The sequence below is a fragment of the Podarcis gaigeae genome (assembly GCF_964106915.1).
Source record: "Podarcis gaigeae genome assembly, chromosome: 2".
NCBI classification, from domain to species: Eukaryota; Metazoa; Chordata; class Lepidosauria; order Squamata; family Lacertidae; genus Podarcis; species Podarcis gaigeae.
Window position 1 is genome coordinate 122,263,295 of NC_139679.1, and position 21,604 is coordinate 122,284,898.

At 44.8% G+C, this 21,604-nt stretch overlaps 2 protein-coding genes across 2 annotated transcripts; one reads left to right on the plus strand and one right to left on the minus strand.

Moving 5' to 3' along the window:
* Positions 1–6: 6 nt before the first annotated feature.
* LOC310839534 (vomeronasal type-2 receptor 26-like) lies at positions 7–11,980 on the plus strand (the record flags this gene model as incomplete). Its single annotated transcript, XM_083728171.1, has 6 exons — positions 7–212; positions 2,527–2,818; positions 4,991–5,794; positions 6,634–6,861; positions 8,048–8,174; positions 10,852–11,980. The coding sequence occupies 6 exons, from the start codon at positions 7–9 to the stop codon at positions 11,760–11,762; spliced, it is 2,568 nt and encodes an 855-aa protein (XP_083584297.1). The 3' UTR covers positions 11,763–11,980.
* Positions 11,981–17,511: 5,531 nt separating this feature from the next.
* On the minus strand, positions 17,512–21,334 carry LOC310837792 (vomeronasal type-2 receptor 26-like). The gene is made up of 3 exons (XM_083724925.1): positions 21,049–21,334; positions 19,123–19,249; positions 17,512–18,525 (listed from the first exon to the last, which is right to left on the minus strand). The coding sequence occupies exons 1-3, from the start codon at positions 21,232–21,234 to the stop codon at positions 17,627–17,629; spliced, it is 1,212 nt and encodes a 403-aa protein (XP_083581051.1). The 5' UTR covers positions 21,235–21,334; the 3' UTR covers positions 17,512–17,626.
* Positions 21,335–21,604: the final 270 nt, after the last annotated feature.

Sequence of the window (21,604 nt, forward strand, 5' to 3'; positions counted from 1 at the left end):
CCCAGAATGGCCCTGGTTCTGCTGCTGCTACTGCCTTACGCAGGCTGCGTGATACAAAAGACAAGGTGCCCTCTTACTTTGAAAAGGGATGGAATAGACTCAGCTAATTATTACAGGCCAGGAGACCACCTCATCAGCGGGGTCATCTCTGCCACAAATACTTTATTTCGAGCTCATAGCTTCAAGAGCACTCCCTCTACCAGCTTTCTTTGGTAAGCCATTTTGTGGAGGTGCTTTGCTTCCTATCATTTGCTCCCTTCCTTCCTATCTTCTTCGCACCTGGCCAGGTGGTTGGGTGTTGACTGATACTGAGGCAAGGGAGAAGGGCTACCCCTATGCTATCCACATAATCAGTTATCAGAAACCAATATAATCAATATATCAATATATGCTTACACATAATCAAGGATTACAGTACTTTATAACCCATTTTGAATCATAAGGGAAGCTGTGCTTTGGCAAACTGCAAAACTGCTTGAAACAGCAAAGTAGGAGCGACCTTTCCCCTAAACATCTGCGCACCCCGGACAAGGGGAAAAGACGTGAATCAGAGATTCTGGTACAAAATCCCCTCAGATACAGGCTAAATTAATCCACAGAACAGGAAGAGCAAAACCACAAAATGTCCGAGCTCCATGTCCTGTCATAATTGGGGGAAAGGTTAGACAGAGTGTCACTGCGAGCATCGGAAAGCAGAACTAGAATCCGGTGCTGACCAAGGCTTGACCGGGGGTCAGGTAGTGTGACAACCGCTTGCTGATTGGCTGATTCTCGCTGACAATATTGTGAATCTTTCATGATTGTCTCATGATCAATGATTTGCTGTGTTCTGCTCAGGTATAAAGACCTCTGGATTTCTGTCAATCGAGGTCCCAGTTCTTTGGAAAATATTCCAACTGGGTACCTTATTGCCTGGCAATAAACCTCACCTTCTTATTCTCCATTGCTGTCTGGCTGATCTTATTTTAAAAAACACTTCGCAGGTACCTCTTTGCTTCAATACCAGCTACAAAAGCTGAGGATGCTGAACAGACTTGGGCTGCAGTGTTGTTTGGCAGGGTTGTTGTGGGAGCAGGGGATGTTGCTGTTGGGTTTTTTTTTACATCTTGATTTTAGATATTGTGATTTATGCAGAAATGGTTCCGTATGGTTGCAATTTTTTTGTTTTTCTTCATTGTTTTATTATGTTGCAGTTATTCATTTTTCACATTGTAAGCAGGGGTGCCAACTTGAATAAAATATTGGGGGAGGGGCAAGTAAGCTCATGTGTGCGCATGAGCGTGCAGTTGCTATGACTTCGCTTGATCTGCACTGTAGAGTACACTAGACTCCATTGCATGTAAAGTATTGCACTTGGACAAAAAAAAATGAGAGGCACAAATACAAGATGGGTGACACCTGGCTTGAGAGCAGTACATGTGAAAAGGATCTAGGAGTTTTGGTTGACCACAAACTTGACATGAGCCAACAGTGTGCCGCGGCAGCTAAAAAAGCCAATGCAATTCTGGGCTGCATCAATAGGAGTATAGCATCTAGATCAAGGGAAGTAATAGTGCCACTGTATGCTGCTCTGGTCAGACCTCACCTGGAGTACTGTGTCCAGTTCTGGGCACCACAGTTCAAGAAGGACACTGACAAACTGGAACGTGTCCAGAGGAGGGCAACCAAAATGGTCAAAGGCCTGGAAACGATGCCTTATGAGGAACGGCTAAGGGAGCTGGGCATGTTTAGCCTGGAGAAGAGGAGGTTAAGGGGTGATATGATAGCCATGTTCAAATATATAAAAGGATGTCACATAGAGGAGGAAGAAAGGTTGTTTTCTGCTGCTCCAGAGAAGCGGACACGGAGCAATGGTTCCAAACTACAAGAAAGAAGATTCCACCTAAACATTAGGAAGAACTTCCTGACAGTAAGAGCTGTTTGACAGTGGAATTTGCTGCCAAGGAGTGTGGTGGAGTCTCCTTCTTTGGAGGTCTTTAAGCAGAGGCTTGACAACCATATGTCAGGAGTGCTCTGATGGTGTTTCCTGCTTGGAAGGGGGTTGGACTCGATGGCCCTTGTGGTCTCTTCCAACTCTATGATTCTATGATTCTATGCATGCGTCCTATATAATGAGAACAAATGTAGGAGACAATGGTCAGGGAAATGGAAAGTTAAGAAAATAAAATGTTGGCAAGAGGGTGAATCATCAAGAGGGAGCCAGTGTGGTGTAGTGGTTAGGAGTGGTAGACTTGTAATCTGGTGAACCGGGTTCACGTCTCCGCTCCTTCACATGCAGCTGCTGGGTGACCTTGGGCCAGTCACATCTCTCTGAAGTCTCTCAGCCCCACTCACCTCGCAGAGTGTTTGTTGTGGGGGAGGAAGGGAAAGGAGAATGTTAGCCACTTTGAGACTTCTTTGGGTAGTGATAAAGCGGGATATCAAATCCAAACTCCTCTTATCTGTAAAAGCTTGTAAAACAGCCAGAGTTAAATAAGATATGTTCACTGAATGCTCAAGGATGGTCTGATATGTACATTTTTGTAGGAAAGGAACCACAAAATACTGGCAGCTTTTGTCCTTTGTGTTTTCCACCCAAGAGATCAATCGGAATCCCAATCTCTTACCCAACATCACCCTGGGCTACAGCATCCATGAGAACTTTTTTGATGGAAGGGTGACCTATGATGCCTTGCTGGACCTGCTGTCTCCTGGGCAGGCAAATATTCCAAACTACAACTGTGGTAGACAGACTAATGTATTCACTGTTTTGGAAGGGGCTGGCTCTCAAAACTCCATCTGGATTTCAAGCTTGCTGGGCACATATAAAATTCCACAGGTAGGAATGGAAACAGGTGGGGCATTTGCTGGCTGAGCCTAAATCTAGGGGATGCAACAAATGGGTGGGATGTATATTCAAAGTGATGCTGGAAAGAGATACTTTTTAAAACAGATAATTGTTGGTGAATTGAAATAGATTTCACTGCTCTTGGAGGACAGAAACCTATCTTTCTTCTCTCACCTAGTCATCTCTACTCATATATATTTTCGCACAATTTCAAAACAAGACTATGGATGCTTCCATACAACATTTTATGATGGACTTGATGTTGCTCATACATGTTTTTCAACATCCACATGGCATTATCCTCATCAAAATGCCATCAGACATTATTTTTCCATTTATACCAGCTTTAGTGTTTGGGGGGGGGTGGACATTAAGTAAAGAGCCAAGCTCATTCCATTTTCCATGTGACAGCCCTTGAGATATTTGAAGATGGCTATCATATCTCCTCTCAGTCTCTTCTTTTCCAGACTTAACATATGCAGCTCCTTCAACCATTTCTTGGTTTCCAGACCCTTGGTCATCTTGGCCACCCTCCTCTGCCCATGTTCCAGCTTGTCAACATCCTTCTTAATTTGTGGTGCCCAGAATTGGACACAGTATTCCAGGTGTGGTTTGACCAAGGCAGAATAGAGTGGTACTATTACTTTCCTTGATCTGGACACTATACTTCTGTTGATGCAGCCGAGAATAGCATGAGCTTTTTTGCTGCTGCATCCTACTGTTGTTACGTGTTAAGCTTGTGGTCTACTAAGATCACAAGCTACCCCAGATCCTTTCCACATGTACTACTAGCAAGTCAGGTGTCCTCCATCTTATATTTGTGCAGCTGATTCTTCTTGCTTAAGTGCAGAGCCTTACATTTGTTGCTATTGAAATTCATTTTGTTAGTTTGGGCCTAGTTCTCCTATTTACACATTGGATGAGCACTCCATCAATTCCTTCATCCAAGTCATTTATAAAGATATTGAACAACAACAGGCCCAGGACAGAACCCTGCAGCACCCTACTTGTTACTTTTTTCCAGGATGATGAAGAACTATAAATGAGCACTCTTTGGGTTTGGATAGTAAACCAGTTACAAATTCACCCTAACAGTTACCTCAGTAATCACAGCATCCTTTTTTAAATGCTCACAGACAGATTGTTGAATTATCTGTTTCAGGACCTTCCCTGGTATCAATGTCATGCCTACTGGTTGGTAGTCACTGAAGATTTATTGCTCAGATAAGCCTTGGTGTCCAGCCCGCTTCGGCTGCGCAGCTACCAGCCAGGCCTCCGGGCTTCAAAAGCCACATTCCAAAGGCTCTGAGCAACACGCAGAGTTCGGCAGCGGTCAGAGAAAGCTGCAAAATTCAAATGCTTTCCTTCAGTGTGCTTAAATAAAGTCCACTCAGGATCTTAGCAGCTAAAAGCAGTTTTATTTAAGCAGAAACTATCCATTGTCGAACAGCATCGTGAAAACACGTCCACTCTCCTCAAAAGTAGAGAGAAAGAACAAAGGCTGGAGATTCTCGGATATGACGCAAAATCTCTCCCCCCCTCCAAATGGTAGGCAGGGCGTACACTCTGAGCTGTTTAACCCTGTAAGCTCAGGTTCTCCTCACAGTTACCTCCTTTTTGAAGATGGGGACAACATTTGCCCACCTCCATTTTGCATGGACCTCACCTGTTCTCCAAGAATTCTCAAAGATTATAGACAGAGGCTCTGAGATTACATACGCAAGCTCTTTTAGACATTCCGATATGATGCTTATGTATGATTATTTCAATATGATAGCCATCCTCCAATATCTAAAGGATATAGAAGATGGAGAAGCTTGCTTTCTGCTGCTCCAGGTGGTAGAAGCCAAACCAATGAGGGAGATTCCAACTGAACATTAGGAATAACTTTCTGAAAGTAGGAGCTGTTTGACAGTAGAATGGAGTCCCTTGGAAGACAGTGGGCTCTCCTTCTTTGGGGTTTTTTTAGCTGAGGTTGGCTGGCCATCTGTCAAGGATACATTAGTTGAGATTCCTTCATTGCAGGGGTTGGACTAGATGACCCTCAAGGTCCCATCCAATTCTACAATTCTATGTTTCTAATATTATTCCAGTGCAGGGGTTGGAAATATTTGGGCCTTGATTTGAACTCAAATGAGTCACAAATCTCTCATTCCTTCCCAGGTGAGTTATGCTTTTGTCTCTAATGTTCTAAATGATAAGAAGCAGTATCCTTTTTTCTACCGGATGGTCCCCAAAGAAGAAGCCCAGTACCCAGGGATTGTCAAGCTACTCCGTCACTTCAGATGGACATTGATTGGTCTCATTGCTCCAGACACTGACGATGGAGAGAGGTTCATGAAGACCTTGACACCTGTGCTCACCCGAAGTGATGTTTGCGTTGTCATCTCACTAGCCATCCAAGGACTGAATACAAATACAATATGGACGGATTTGTTTCCATTCCTCAAGTGGAGACAAGTCCATGTATTTGTTTACTATGCAGAGATGACTTATTTCTTAGATGGAATGCTAATTGTACAAAATGCTCTTGAGATGAAATCCCTCGTTGGGAAAATCTGGATCACAACAGCTATGTGGGACGTCTCCTTGGAGTTGATGTACAGTGGCTTATCTTCCCAACAAATCCGTGGTATTTTTTCCTTCTTTATTGAGACAAATGAAAGGACCAAATATGATGACTTTGAGCCCTTTTTCTTTGCTATCAAGCAGTTTTGGGACAAAGCTTTTCGTTGTTCCTATTTAAAGGATGCGTTGTCAGTGAAAGGCTGGACAAGATGCAGAGAGAGAGAGAAACCGGAAGTGCTGCTGCCCCAAGATGATCTGCAAAGAAGCCTTTCTCTGGACTGCCACAGAATCTACAATGCTGTCCAAACCGTGGCACATGCCCTAAATGCTGCATATTCATCTAGATCTAAGCAAAGGGTGAGGGAGAGACTGGAAGTTCAAAAGCTACAGCCATGGCAGGTACGGTATTTTCTTTTCCATCATAGACAGTCTGAAAAAGTTTGCGAATCCCTGGTTTAGGACATAGAGAGCTCCTCATCACTAGAGAATGTGGAGTGGTAAAGTGAAAAATTGCAAACCCAGTTTCTGTTCCAATTTTTGCTTCGTTACACTGGCCTCAGAGGACACAACCCTTCTGGTAACAAGTCCCAATCACTCCTGTTACCTGGAGTTCTTTTGGGCAGGGGAGATAACATTCCTCAGGCTCTCTCTAAGCCTTCCTTCCTTCTCCATACCAGGCAATACCCACCTGGCTATGTTCTGGCACCCCACTCTCTCCACCAAGCACACAGCTTTGAGGGAGAGTGTGTGCTGTGAGTCCATATTAGAAACTTGTTTCAGTTTGATTTAATAGATTTTACCTAATCTATTCTTTCAGAAACAATTCAAGAAGGGAAGCACAGCCATCCTTTGAGATCCCCACTTTTATTAGTTTTTGTTTGATGCAGTTCTCCAACCAGTGCTTAGAAAAATGCTTATATTGGGGCAGGTGTGCATAAAAAATGAATATACTAGAGAAAGTATATATCGTAGTGTGTATATATTAGCCAAACGCACATACAAAGAAGTGTCCATTAGAAGAAATGGGCACTAAAATGCTGATGAAGCTGGATGAAGTACATGGAGAACGGAATTCAAGATTGGAAAAAATGAGAAACCGAGAGAACCATAATTGACTGAGCTACTTGAGTCTGCAACCAGCCCCAAATCAGAGCTGCTCCAAGCATGAAATGGGCAGAAATGGACAGTCAGTGTCCTTTCCCATGTTCTAAATGCTGCTCTTTTCTCTAACATTCTAGCTCCATCCTTTCCTAGGAAATTCCCAGTTCTACAATGCTTCCATGGAGTTAGTGTATTTGGATGAGAACGGGGAGCTGGTAGCTGACCTGGACATTGTAAACTGGGTGGTGTTCCCCAATAGGTCCATACTCAGAGTGAAGTTTGGGAGTATTGACAGACAGGGATCGCCAGACCTGAAGTGCACCATCGACCAGGATGCCATTGTGTGGCCAAAGTGGTTCAATCAGGTGGGTGGGGGGCAATCATATATTTCTTTTCATTGTATGTTCCTTAAGCTTTTATAAGTGTACGATACAGTGGTACCTCGGGTTACAGACGCTTCAGGTTACAGACGCTTCTGGTTACAGACTCCACTAACCCAGAAATAGTACCTTGGGTTAAGAACTTTGCTTCAGGATGAGAACAGAAATTGTGCGGCAGCGGCGGCGAGGAGGCAGCGGGAGGCCCCATTAGCTAAAGTGGTATTTTAGGTTAAGAACAGTTTTAGGTTAAGAACAGACCTCCAGAACGAATTAAGTTCTTAACCCGAGGTAGCACTGTATACAGAACACCACACCAGAAGAAAAAGAGATGGAAAGAGAGAGTGAAACCTAGACTCCTTCTGGCCCTACTTTTATAGTCAGCATTACCTTGACTGAAAGAGATAACAGAACCAGTTTAAGCCAGCTGTACTCAGCTTCTCTGAAGGAATAACCCAAACATCACGAACCTTCTGCTTGTTTCTTTCACCCAGAACCCTCTTGAATTAATTAGAAAAGGAAAGATCTCTACACATCAGATCAATACTTTCTGTACTAAGAAATGCAAACTGACAGAAACATCTATTCCATGGGTAGGTAAACTAAGGCCCAGGGGCTGGATCCGGCCCAATCGCCTTCTAAATCCAGCCCACAGACAGTCCAGGAATCAGCATGTTTTTTACATGAGTAGAATGAGTCCTTTCATTTAAAATGCATCTCTGGGTTATTTGTGGGGCCTGCCTGGTGTTTTTACATGAGTAGAATGTGTCCTTTCATTTAAAATGCATCTCTGGGTTATTTGTGGGGCATAGGAATTTGTTCTCCCTCCCCCCCAAAAAAAATAGTTCGGCCCCCCACAAGGTCTGAAGGACCTGCTGAAAAATTTTGCTGACCCCTGATCTATTCTTACAGCTGGGGTGTGCAACAGAGAAGACCCAGTTTTATGTTACCGTGCAACATATTGTGTCTCAAGCAACGTGGTGGTTGTTTCAGCCTTGCAGGGTTCGATTTAATTGCAAAATTCGCATTAAACTTACTATACTTTAAAAATGCAAGGCTCAAGTTGAACATGGGGCTAAAGGTCCAGTTAGGCCCATCCCAACCCTACGCCTTATTTACATTGTTACATTACCCTGAACACGTTTTCATTGACTCGCCTTGTCTTTATGCTTAGACACTTCCTACTTCCAGGTGTGTGGAAAGTTGTGAACCTGGATTTGTCAAAGTGATTCAGGAAGGAAAACCAATCTGCTGCTATGACTGCATTCCCTGTGCAAAAGGGACGATCTCCACTCAGGAAGGTGGGAAACACCAGCATAAAGGGAAGCCCTTGGGGAAGAATCCAGTCAGGCATCTTCTAAAAGCATTTCAAGGCAGGATGGGCTAGTATGCTTCAAGTACAGTAGAATTCTTGATTTAGGCAGGAGGTGAAATGGATGACCCACAAGGTCACTTTTGACTGGGAGCTTAAGTGATGGGCTTCCTGTTTCCTAAGTTTCATATATTTCATTGGAATTTTGTATTTTTAATTGTGTTCATGCTATTGTTTTGATATATACTTTCAAGGCTCCGGGGAGCTGAAACACTGTGGGGCCCCAATCTTTTTTTGAGGGGGCCACCCCCCAATGTTTAGGATGTTGCATCAGGTCCCCTCAATTCTCTGGAGAAGGTGATGCCTCTATATACTTGTACAGTGGAACCTTGGTTCTCGAACGGCTTAGTTGACGAACAAATTGGCTCCCAAACGCCAAAAACCTGGAAGTAAGTGTTCCGGTTTTTGAACGTTTTTCAGAAGCCAAATGTCTAATGCAGTTGTCGGCTATTGTTTCTGGGGCGCCTGCGCCAATCAGAAACCATGCCTTGGTTCTCAAACATTTCAGGAGTCGGATGGATTACTGAAATGGATTAAGTTTGAGGACTAAGGTCTCACTGTATTTCTCTCGCACATTTGTGTGTGTGTGTGTGTGTGTGTGTGTGTGTGTGAATTAAGCTTCTTTGAAAAGTCTGATAGAAATACCTAAATCACTAAATGCCTCCCAGCCACCCCTGCTCCTCAGCCTTACTACATGTTGTCATCTCACAGCCACTTGCCTTTTCATGCTCTTTGGTATAAATTCTGAATCCAGATGTGCATGTTTTACAGAAGTCTGTTATGGAACTACGGTAGATTATTAGGCCTCAGCATAGTTCCCTGATACACCCCATAGCCACAAAACAGCCCCCCTCATTGGCCTGATAAGCTAGAGGCCAACCTGATGAACCCACCCACACCCACCTTAGATCCAATCTTGAATTAGTTCACAGATTAGTTAATATTTAATAATAATAATAATTTTTATTTATATCCCACCCTCCCCAGCCAAGGCCGGGCTCAGGGTGGCTAACAAGCAATAACAAAAACAAGTTGAATGAATACAACTTAAAATCAAGATTAAAATACAACATTAAAATATTGAAACATTAAAATATTAAAATGCAGCCTCATCACAGGAGGAGAAAGAAAAAGGAAAAAGGGGGAGGGAATCAAATTGGCTCCAAGCCAAAGGCCAGGCGGAACAACTCTGTCTTACAGGCCCTGCAGAAAGAAATCAGATCCTGCCGGGCCCTGGTCTCATGAGGCAGAGCGTTCCACCAGGCCGGAGCCAGAGTTGAAAAGGCCCTGGCTCTGGTTGAAGCCAATCTAACGTCCTTAGGGCCCGGGACCACTAGGGTGTTGCTATTTATGGACCTTGAGGCTCTCCGTGGAGCATACCGGGAGAACTTTTTAGAATAAAAAACCCCCATTCTAATTAAAAACAGTATACGGATGGTTGGAGGCAAGGAAGTAGACAGTTTGCCTCCTTCTGTCCTACCCAACCAAAAGCAGCAGGGTCTGTTTTGCAGGGTGCCCCTTCATATGTGACTTTTTTGCAGGAACGCCACTTGGAATGAGCCCCTATACACCATACAATTGATGCATATGCTCAACAGCTGTTGAGAGGAGTCATAGATCGGACCAATGTTGCTTTGCAAAGTGGCTTTCTCCACAGAAACAGCCAGATTACACTGGGCCACCCAACCTGACCCATATTGATATGTGACTGTCTCAACACAACCTGAATGGCAACACAATCATAGAATCATAGAATCATAGAGTTGGAAGAGACCACAAGGGCCATCGAGTCCAACCCCCTGCCAAGCAGGAAACACCACCAGAGCACTCCTGACATATGGTTGTCAAGCCTCTGCTTAAAGACCTCCAAAGAAGGAGACTCCACCACACTCCTTGGCAGCAAATTCCACTGTCGAACAGCTCTTACTGTCAGGAAGTTCTTCCTAATGTTTAGGCAGTGGCATAGCGTGGGGGGTGCAGGGGTGCCGGCCGCACCAGGCGCAACATCTGGGGGTTAGGGGGCGCAAATCCATGGGTTAGGGGGTGCAAATTACTTGCCTTGCCCCGGGTGCTGACAACCCACGCTACGCCACTGTGTTTAGGTGGAATCGTTTTTCTTGTAGTTTGGAACCATTGCTCCGTGTCCGCTTCTCTGGAGCAGCAGAAAACAACCTTTCTCCATCCTCTATGTGACATCCTCTTATATATTTGGACATGGCTATCATATCACCCCTTAACCTCCTCTTCTCCAGGCTAAACATGCCCAGCTCCCTTAGCCATTCCTCATAAGGCATCGTTTCCAGGCCTTTGACCATTTTGGTTGCCCTCCTCTGGACACGTTCCAGTTTGTCAGTGTCCTTCTTGAACTGTGGTGCCCAGAACTGGACACAGTACTCCAGGTGAGGTCTGACCAGAGCAGAATACAGTGGCACTATTACTTCCCTTGATCTAGATGCTATACTCCTATGGATGCAGCCCAGAATTGCATTGGCTTTTTTAGCTGCCGCGTCACACTGTTGGCTCATGTCAAATAGGGTGGATATGGCTCAGGGCCTTGGCTGAACCCACTGAAAAGCTCTATTAAACATTACTCTTCCTCTTTGCAGATGCAGAGCATTGCACCAAGTGTCTAGAAGATCACCATCCAAACAAGGCCCAGTATAAATGTGTACCCAAGATAACCGTCTTCCTCGCTTATGGAGAATCCTTGGGGATCCTCCTAACTTCCTTTGCCCTCTTATTGTCCTTGACCACAGTGATTGTGCTAGGAATCTTCATCAAATACTTTGACACTCCCATAGTCAAAGCCAACAACAGGGACATCTCCTACATCCTCCTTGTATCCCTCCTGCTTTCCTTTCTGTCCTCCTTCCTCTTCATAGGCCAGCCAAGGAAAATTACCTGCTTTCTCCGACAAACAGTCTTCAGCATCATCTTCTCAGCTGCTGTCTCTTCTGTGTTGGCTAAAACCATCACTGTAGTGCTGGCCTTCCTGGCCACTAAGCCAGGGAACAGGATGAGGAGATGGCTGGGAAAGAGTTTGGCCAACTCCATTGTCATTTCTTGTTCCACTGTCCAAGTTGCTATCTGCACCTTATGGTTGGGACTTTCTCCACCGTTCCCAGAGTCTGACCTGCACTCCCACGCTGGAGAGATTGTCTTGCAATGCAATGAAGGATCCATTGCCCTGTTCTATAGTTCCCTCTGCTACATGGGTTTCTTGGCTGCCATCTGTTTCACAGTGGCTTTCCTGGCCAGGAAGCTGCCTGGGTCCTTCAATGAAGCCAAGCTGATCACCTTCAGCATGCTGGTCTTCTGCAGTGTTTGGGTGTCCTTTGTTCCCACCTACCTGAGCACCAAGGGGAAGTACATGGTCGCTGTGCAGGTCTTCTCTATGTTGGCCTCCAGTGCTGGGCTTCTGGGCTGCATCTTCCTTCCCAAGTGCTACATTATTGTACTCAGGCCTAGTCTGAATACAAAGGAGCAACGAAAACTAAAGAAGGCATCTGATTTTTAACATGCTTTTACATTGTAATAATTGATGTCCAGCACAAAAGTCAGGAACTCCACATACACAAATGTTTTTTTCCTTTCACCTAAATCCTGAATGATGAAAAAGAATTCATAATGTTCATTTGGGCATAATGTTTGACATATGCTGTTGTACCACTGCCTGATCCCAGTATGTATCTGTTCAACAACACTAGTCTTTATGCAGTTTTCATCTGGGGTCACCCAGACTCATTTTGCACAGTTTTGTTTTCTAATTCATTTCATTTCTATAGCAGTCTGATGCTTGGATTTGTTAGGCTACTTTATTGTCTATACTGATGGCTGGGCCATTTTTTTAAGTATAATTTTTCATTTTCATTGTGAAAATTGATTAGGAGTGCTAAAATAAATTCAGTAAAGGCACAGACCTCTTTGGTGTCATGTAACCTCTCCATGATCCCATGTTATCATCCCAAATTTGGTGGGAGGGTGTTAATTGAGACCCTCTGAGTTTCAGTACTATTGTTGTTAATATTTTAAGATTATAAACTTCCTTGGGTGCCTTGGATAAAAGGCAGTATAGAAAAATAATAAACAGAGAAACCATATTCTGGAGAACAGAGGTGCATTCACTCATGCATAATGAAAGTTAACAAGTTGTTTCACAAAAGTTATTAGTATTATTATTATTTATTGAATTTATATACCATCCTATGGTCTCAGGTCTCAGGGCGGTTCACAGAATGAAACCAGAATATAAAACCTCAATATACGTGTCAGGGAACTGCCATCGGAGCTTCAGTTGGTGGAGGGGCTCCAGGATGCTAGGAGACCCTCGGATGCTGAGGAGGGAACCAGCAGGGGGAGAGGGAGAGTTTCAGTGGAAACCGAGTCGGAGTAACGGCTCCGAGACGCTTCCAGTGAGAACAGCGGGGAGAGCTCAGGACCTCCCCTTGGGACGCCTACTCTGTGCAGGAAGCTGTCACGTAGAGAATCAAGGCGTAGAGTTTCTGTCGAGGAACTCTTATGTTGGAAGAAATTCCGGAAGCGCCCACTAACGGATTCTGCCAGCGATTAAGGCAGTCATGCACCGATGGCTCCGCGGAGAGGGAGAGTTTTGAAACTGATTACAAAACTCTGAGAGAGTAAGCGCTTACGTACAAGCAGCCCCCTTATCCCATTACAGCAATCCGTCAGTCGCTGACGCTGCTTGTGCGAAGGAAAGGCATCATGAGCAACCCAACCGGAGCCGGAGGAGCGGGGGGAGCTGGAGGAGGACCAACTCTGGAGGAGAGAAACAGAGATTTGGAACACCAGCTGGCTCTGCTAACGGCGCGGCTCGATGAAAGGAGAGCTCAGGATGCACAGGGGAAACCCACCCCCATTGCAAGGAAGGTACCGGGGTTGGTGCAGAAATTCGGGGGTGACCCAAGAAACTACCAAGCCTTTAAGACAGAGATGCAGTATGCCCTGAACCTGCAGTACGATGACTTTGCCGATGAGGAGGCGAGGGTGGCTTTTGTGATTGCACACCTCGAGGGGGGGGCTAGAGAATGGGTTAGACCCCTGATGGCATCGAATAATGATGCTTTGATGGACTTGAGGAAATTCTTTATCACGATGGACTTGATGTTTTCCAGCCAGATTGAACAGGGCGTGGTACGCAGTCAGTTGATGGCATGCAAACAGGGAAATCAATCAGTCCAAGAGTATTGGGCGCAATTTACCATGCTCATACACAAACTGGGTTGGGACCTGGCTTCGGACCCGATACAAATGTTGTTTGAAGAAGGCCTAGCCCCAGTGGTGAAAGATGAACTTTCCCGCGCGCCCCGTCCGGAGTCCATGGATCAGCTGACCAAGGCGGCGCTTGCGATTGGGGCGCGCCAGGAGGCGAGGGCTCAGGAGAAGCGGGAAGGGAGAGCAGAGCGTTGGAATGATTTCCGCATTCCTGAGATGCCAGAGCAACCTTCCCCGCCAGTGGAACTGATGGAAATTGGAGGCGCGCGCGCGAGGGGAACTTCAAATTTCAATGAAGGGCGGAAGAAGGAGGGGAAGAGCGCCAAAAAGTGTTTCCTCTGCCAACAGCCAGGACATTTTGCCAGGGTCTGCCCTCAAAGGAAGGCATGGCAAGGAATGGTGGGGGCTGTTGGGAGTGAGGAGGAGGGGGTTAAGGAGCAGGTAAAAGCCAACGCCTGGCTGCCAGCGACAGGGCACAGCAGCCAGGCCAAGGATCAGTGAATGTGCCCAAGCCTGAACCCCCCCGAGCGGCCCTCACCATAGAGGTGGTGCTAGAGCTACCCAACGGACATCCACTCACGATAAAAGCCTTGTTAGACTCAGGCAGCTCTTGCAATTTCATGAGTAAGGAATTTGCATCAGAGCATCAGATACAGACGCTGCCCTTAAGTCGTCCTTTGCAGGTCACTATGATTGATGGGAGGGAACTTCTGGGAGGAGAAGTAACCCAACAGATGGTCCCCATGACAATGAGGGTGGCAAGGCACGTGGAAGTCATTGCATTTCATGTAGCCACCCTAGCGGGACCTCCCATCATATTGGGAATGAGCTGGCTGGCACTACATGACCTGCTAGTTGGATGGCACCAGCGGACGGTCTCTTTCGGGTCAGCTCATTGCTTGGAGCACTGCAAGGGAAGAGGAAACCCGGGGTTGGCCATGGCAAGTCTGGCAGGGATGGCGGTGGGGGAAAAGGGAGAAATACCACGGCAATACGCCGACCTGAGTGACGTCTTCAGTGAGAAGGAAGCAGATAGACTGCCCCCTCATAGACCCTTTGACTGTCAAATCAACCTACTCCCGGGAGCCCAGCTACCAGTGGGCAAACTGTACGCCATGTCGGACAGAGAGATGCAGGAGTTGAGGGAATTCATAGACAAGAACCTAAAGAGAGGTTTCATTAGGGAGTCGAGAGCGGTGGGGGGCAGTCCAGCGTTTTTTGTGGACAAAAAAGACACGAATAAGCCCAGGTTGGTAGTGGACTTTAGGGCCGTCAACTCGGTGTCGGAACCAGTAGCCTTCCCCATGCCCAGAATTGACGACATTTTGACCAGGGTTAGGAAGGGAAAGATTTTTACCAAGCTGGACCTGAGGGGGGCGTACAACCTGATACGGATGAGGGAGGGGGATGAATGGAAAACCACCATGTTTAGCCCCTTGGGGGCCTTCGAGTACCTCGTTATGCCCTTTGGATTACAGGGGGGCTCAGCATGCTTTCAATCTTTCATGCATCACGTTCTAGGACCTTTGCTGTACAAGAACTGTGTACCTTTCTTAGACAACGTGCTGGTCTACTCAGAGGACGAGGAGCAGCATGTCAGAGATGTCCGGGAAGTACTAAGCAGGTTACAAGCGAACCAGCTATGGGTCAAACTGGAGAAGTGCCAGTTCCATACAAGAGAGGTGGAATTCCTGGGGTACCGTTTGTCAGACAAGGGATTATCAATGGATCCGAGCAAAGTACAGGCGGTACTGGAATGGAAGACACCTAGAACCAGGAAGGACGTGCAGAGATTCCTGGGGTTTGGGCACAAAGGACACCCAAACACTGCAGAAGACCAGCATGCTGAAGGTGATCAGCTTGGCTTCATTGAAGGACCCGGGAAGCTTCCTGGCTAAAAAAGCTGAAAAACTCTATTAAACATTACTCCTGTTCCTTGCAGATGCAGGGCATTGCACCAAGTGTCTGGAAAATCAGCATCCAAACAAGGCCAAGGATAAGTATATACCCAAGGTAATCAGCTTCCTCACTTATGGAGAGCATTTAGGATCCTCCTGATGTCCCCTGCCCTCTTATTGTCCTTAACCACAGAGATTGTGTTAGGAATCTTCTTCTAATACCTTGACTTTCCCATAGTCAAAGCCAAAAGAAAGAACATCTCCTCTATTCTGATTACCTCCCTGCTGCTCTCTTTCTTGACGCTTGGATTTGTTAGGCTACTTTATTGCCTATACTGATGGCTGTGCCATTTTTTTAAATATAATTTTTCATTTTCATTGTGAAAAATGATTAGGAGTGCAAAAATAAATTCAGTTAAGGCACAGACCATAACGTCTCCTTGATCCCATGTTATCATCCTGAATTTGGTGGGAGGGTAATAATTGAGACCCTCTGAGTTCCAGTACTATTGGTGTTTATATTTTAAGATTATAAAGTTCCTTGGGTGCCTTGGATAAAAGGCAGTATTGGAAAATAATAAACAGAGAAACCATGTGCTGGGTAATGAAAGTTAATAACTTATTATAAGTTATTAACAAGAAGTTATTATTATTGTGGTATTATATTTGAAGTTATATACCGTCCTACACGCACAGGTGTCAGGGCGGTCCTCAGAATAAAATCAGATATAAAACCTCAAAATACATAATCAAAATAGAACACTAGGGGAAAGTTGTTTGCGCAGGTTTGCAAACTCCCTTTCCAGAGTGCAAATATGGAGCGTGACTTTCCACATTGTTCCTAAAGAATTCATGAGCAGTCCTATTGATATGACTGATGTCTTTACAATGAGAAAAGGCCACACATCTTTCAGTCATCCATCTGACTTTTTGAAGACAGATACGTTTTTAATGTTTGATGTTTTACAATTTATTAAGTGCTTTAAGCCACCCAGAGTAGCAGCGGAAACCTAGCCAGATGGGTGGGGTATAAATAATAAAATTATTATTATTATTATTACAACTACTACTACTACATGGGAGCATCTTATACATGAGAAAATTGTTGGGATACTGCCAGGGAGACAAAAGCCATCATGGCCCCACGCCGATGCCGGACGATCCATCGACCTCCCGTAGAAACGCAGTATCAATCAATTAGCGACAAAAGCCTCAGAAATAGCTTTCCACATTCCAAGAACTGGTGCATGCTCTATCAGCAGAGTTCACACAGCGAAAGATGCACTCAGGAGAGCATTATTTACAACTTTATTCAGCGTTGGTCAGAACAAAGAAAAAACATGACTGCCTGCTTCGATGTCTCAGGCACAGAGAGAAAACGAAAGCATATACAAAACATAAACTTCCTGTGAACAGGAAATACGAAGGCTGTGACACAACAACCTACTCCCTTTTTAAGGTGGAACGGAAATATCCTAACAAAAATATGGTACATTTAAAGGAAATAAAGCGACATAAACCAATGAGATGAAACTTTCAAAAACTTATTGATTATAGTCACACTGCTTTAATAATGTATTCATGTTTCAAAGGTGAAAGTCACTTCAGGTTTAGCTCAAGTGTTACTTTTCATCAGAAAATCCTCATGGAAGAAAAACCTGATAAATGCTTGAACTCTGAAAAGAGCATTTGGTGGAACCCACACTTTGCATCCCAACAATGAATGTTTAATGGGAAAGAAACAGGAAAATACCACACCATGTTAGAAGTATTTATATTACTTCAAGCCTTGCTGCCCTTTTAAGAATCCAGAAAGGATAAAATAGTGTCCCTCTTTTATATTGCAATAAAGCTCAGATGTTTCTCCTCCTTGGGTGGCCACATTGCATCTTGACTCCTCCAAGAATCTAAGCCCTCAAAACCCACCAGGGAAGCATCTTCAGGCAGCTCAACAACAGCAACGGATCATCACCAACTTTTAGCAAGTATACAAGCTAGATAGATAGATAGATAGATAGATAGATAGATAGAGATATAGTGAACCTAGTCCTGGCAAAAAAGAAAAGGATAAAGGCTATGTAAAAGTATGTAAGTACCTATTGTAGAATAACAACAGGGACCCTGAAGCCCACTACATGTCCCAAGGTCCTCTATCACACCTGAATTCAGTTCACACCAACTGTTTCTGATTAATATTCTGTTTTAAGCAAAACCCATCCCTTTATATAGCCTGCAGAATCTGCTGCCATCTTTAGGTTTTTGTTGTCAAGTGCTCCTTTGTGTTCAGATCAGGTCTCAGTATAATGATGTAGCACTTGGGAAGGAAGATGCAGCCCAGAAGCCCAGCACTGGAGGCCAACATAGAGAAGACCTGCACGGCTACCATGTATTTCCCCTTGGTGCTCAGGTAAGTGGGCACAAAGGACACCCAAACACTGCAGAAGACCAGCATGCTGAAGGTGATCAGCTTGGCTTCATTGAAGGCCCCAGGCAGCCTCCTGGCTAGGAAAGCCACCATAAAACAGATAGCAGCCAGGAAGCCCATGTAGCCCAGGGCACCATAAAACATGGCCACAGACCCTTCATTGCATTGCAGGATAATCTCTGCAGGCTGGGAGTGCATGTCAGACTCTGGGAATGGGGGAGAGGTACTCAGCCAGGTGGTGCAGATGAGAACTTGGACACTGGAACAGGAAATGACAACAGCGTTGGCCAGACTTTTCCCCAGCCATCTCCTCACTCTGTTCCCTGGCTTGGTGGCCATGAAGGCCAGCACCACAGTGATGGTTTTAGCCAACAAAGAAGAGACGGCAACTGAGAAGATGATGCTGAAGACCATTTGTCGGAGAAGGCAGGTCTCCTTCCTTGGCCGGCCAATGAATAGGAAGGAGGATGCAAAAGAGAGCAGGAGGGAGACAAGGAGGATGTAGGAGAGGTCCCGGTTATTGGCTTTGACTATGGACGTTTCTTTGTACTTAAGGAAGATTCCTAAAACAATGCTTGTCATTAATAGCAGCAAGATAGTAATGGAAGCTAGAACACTCCCCAAAGTTTCTTCATAGGTCAGGAAGGCGATACGTTTGGGAACACATTGAACTTGAACCTTGTTTGGATGCTGATCTTCTCGACATTTGGTGCAATGTTTTGCATCTGAGGAGGGAAAAGGAGTGCTTTAGCATCATTTAAATCCATAACCATCTATGTTCTATTACATTTTAGGGGGAATGATGTCCATATAAGGGAGTGTCAGGTAAAAAGAATGTCTAAAAAGGGAGTGGAGAAAATTGGTTATTTCATTTGCTTATTTAATATTTCTGCTTATACTGTTGCCTTCCTCCATGATGATAGAGGTGGTTTTCAAAAGTTTCTCAGTTTTATCACCCAAACAACCTTGCGATATAGGTAAAGCTGAAAGGCAGTGACCTCCCACAGAGACGCTTCTTGTACAGCTTTTGCTGAATTTATACTGTCCTGTTCCATGGTTTTACCTTATATAAATGGTTTTACCTTATATAAATAATATATTTGACCACTGATGATGCCCTCACCATGATCATTAATTTGTAGACCACCAATTGCTTCCTTTTCATTCTTTGTTTCCACTTCCTAGAATGAACATAGATGAATAGAGAAGCCAAAAAAGGAGACACAATCAAAATTGTCTTTTGACTCTTCACAGAAAGTGTCTCCAAGTGAATGTTTCCACAATTTCTATTCTCAAAAGGGCTCCCGTTTATATTCACCCACCTTCCTGAGCAGAGATGGTCCCTTCTGCACATGGGGCACAAGCATAGCAGCAAACGGGCTTTCCTTCTTGAACCACTTTGGCGTATCCAGGTTGACAGCTTTTGGTACACCTGGAGCTAGGTACAGTCTAAACATAGAGAACATGAATCAAACAGAAAGTGTCAGGACTATTTGTGTCTATGTCATTCATTTCTGGAGTTTGGAATGGACCTAACAAGGTCCCTATTCCCACTGACCCCAGGCACTTTTCCAGGGAAGCATTTTGATGCAGGACAACGTGGCAGGGAAAAATCTTTGGTGTTCAGACAATTTTTTTCAGACAATTATATCTGACTATTCTAAGCAAGTTGGGACGCGGGTGGCTCTGTGGGTTAAACCACAGAACCTAGGACTTGCTGATCAGAAGGTTGACAGTTCGAATCCCCACGACGGGGTGAGCTCCCATTGCTCAGTCCCTGCTCCTGCCAACCTAGTAGTTCAAAAGCACGTCAAAGTGCAAGTAGATAAATAGGTACCCGCTCCAGCGTGAAGGTAAAGGGCATTTCTGGGCGCTGCTCTGGTTCGCCAGAAGTGGCTTAGTCATGCTGGCCACATGACCCGGAAGCTGTACGCTGGCTCCCTCGGCCAATAAAGCGAGATGAGTGCTGCAACTCCAGAATCAGTCATGACTGGACCTAATGGTCAGGAGTTCTTTTACCTTTACCTTTATTCTAAGCAAAAGTATATATTAAAAAAGCAATTTTAAAACCCTAGAATGACAGTGATAACAAAACAGCAGCAATAAAACATACATGAAGGTAAAGGCAAAGGAACCCTAGATGGTTAAATCCAGTGAAACTTGACCGTGGCATGCAGTGCTCATCCCCACTTTCAGGCCAAGGGAGCCGGCGTCCATCCTGAGACAGCTTTCCTGGTCATGTGTCCAGCATGACCAAACCCCTTCTGGTGCAATGGGACACTGTGATGATTGCCAGAGTGCACAGAAACTCTGTTTACCTTCCTGTTGTAGCAGTACTGATTTATCTTCTCACCCTGGTATGCTTTTGAACTGCTAGGTTGGCAGCAGCTGGGACACAACAACGGGAGCAGCAATTAAACATACCACCACCTGAAGACTCCAATTTCAAAAAGTGCCTCCTGAATTATGGTTACATTATTATTCTTTTTCCAAAGTGTTTTGAGTCCTAGCAAAGAATGGAGAGTCTCTTGCGACAGCTTCTTCCTCTTAGACCTTCTGTCTCCCATCCCTCTATTAATGCCATTGCTGCTGCTAATAATGCTAATTGCTTAAGGTGGAATCCTTGGTGTCAAGAGTATGGCATTCAGTTTCCAATCAACCCCTCCCTGCACGGTAGTATGCTGTCACCATGTTGTTAACACAGGCCAGGAGATGCCATCACGATTCCAGGTAGCAAGAGCTCTCCTTTCCACTCTTTACTTCCTGAAATCTGAACATGATTCTCATTCACCCCCTGGGCTGACTTTGGAAATCCTACACTCCACTGATTAGGGCTTATCCACACATCCTTTTGGGCCATCTTTCTAGTCACAGATCCATGCATTAAAGCTCCATGTCAAAGCAGTCCTTCCTTCCTTCCTTCCTTCCTTCCTTCCTTCCTTCCTTCCTTCCTTCCTTCCTTCCTTCCTTCCTTCCTGTCTATCTCAGTACTTTCCCTAAGAAAACCCACATTTTACCACTGAATCAAAGCAAATGGCAATCAGGTTTCCACAGGAAAGTGCTGGGAGAAAAACACACCATAAAACAGATCAGGACCTGTAAGTCGCATTGTGGCTCAAATGGAAGTGTCAATAAACCCTTACTCCCCAACAGGTGTGCAAATGGCTCTAGTCAAAGTGCCCTTGGAATTATTCAGTAAGTGATTAGACCATTACAGATGTCATGTGGGATAAAGTAGAATGCCATACCTTCTCAGACCACTTGGGCCACACAATGGCTAGTGAGTTGATTGTGAACTTCATGTCAGCAGATTGGTCTCTCCCTATACTCCCAACCGGCACTCTTACACGAGACTTATTGGGAAACATCACCCAGTTCTCAATGTCATAGTAGAATGGAATCTCCCCATTCTCATCCAATCTGAGGCTGCCCATGGAAGTATTCAAAAACTGGAGTCCTCCTAAGAAAGGGTGAAGCTGGAAGAGCAGGAAAAAACACCAGCCTTTATGAAATAGAAAAGTTGAATATGAGCCCTCTACACTTTGAGCTCTAATCTCCTAGGAATTGGGGTCTGTGCACATTTCATCTGGAGTTATGAGCCTTTTGCAGACATTCCTTTTTCTTTATTAGAACATTTGTAGGCAACTCATTGTATAAAATAACAAGGTTTCCCGGGAATAAGATAAATACAAAAGACAATAAAAATACTTCTTAAAAAATAAAAAAGCACAAATACCAAACTTTTAAAACATAGATAGTCCTACAAATCAGTGCACAGCATAGATGCCAACTCCATGGGGCCCT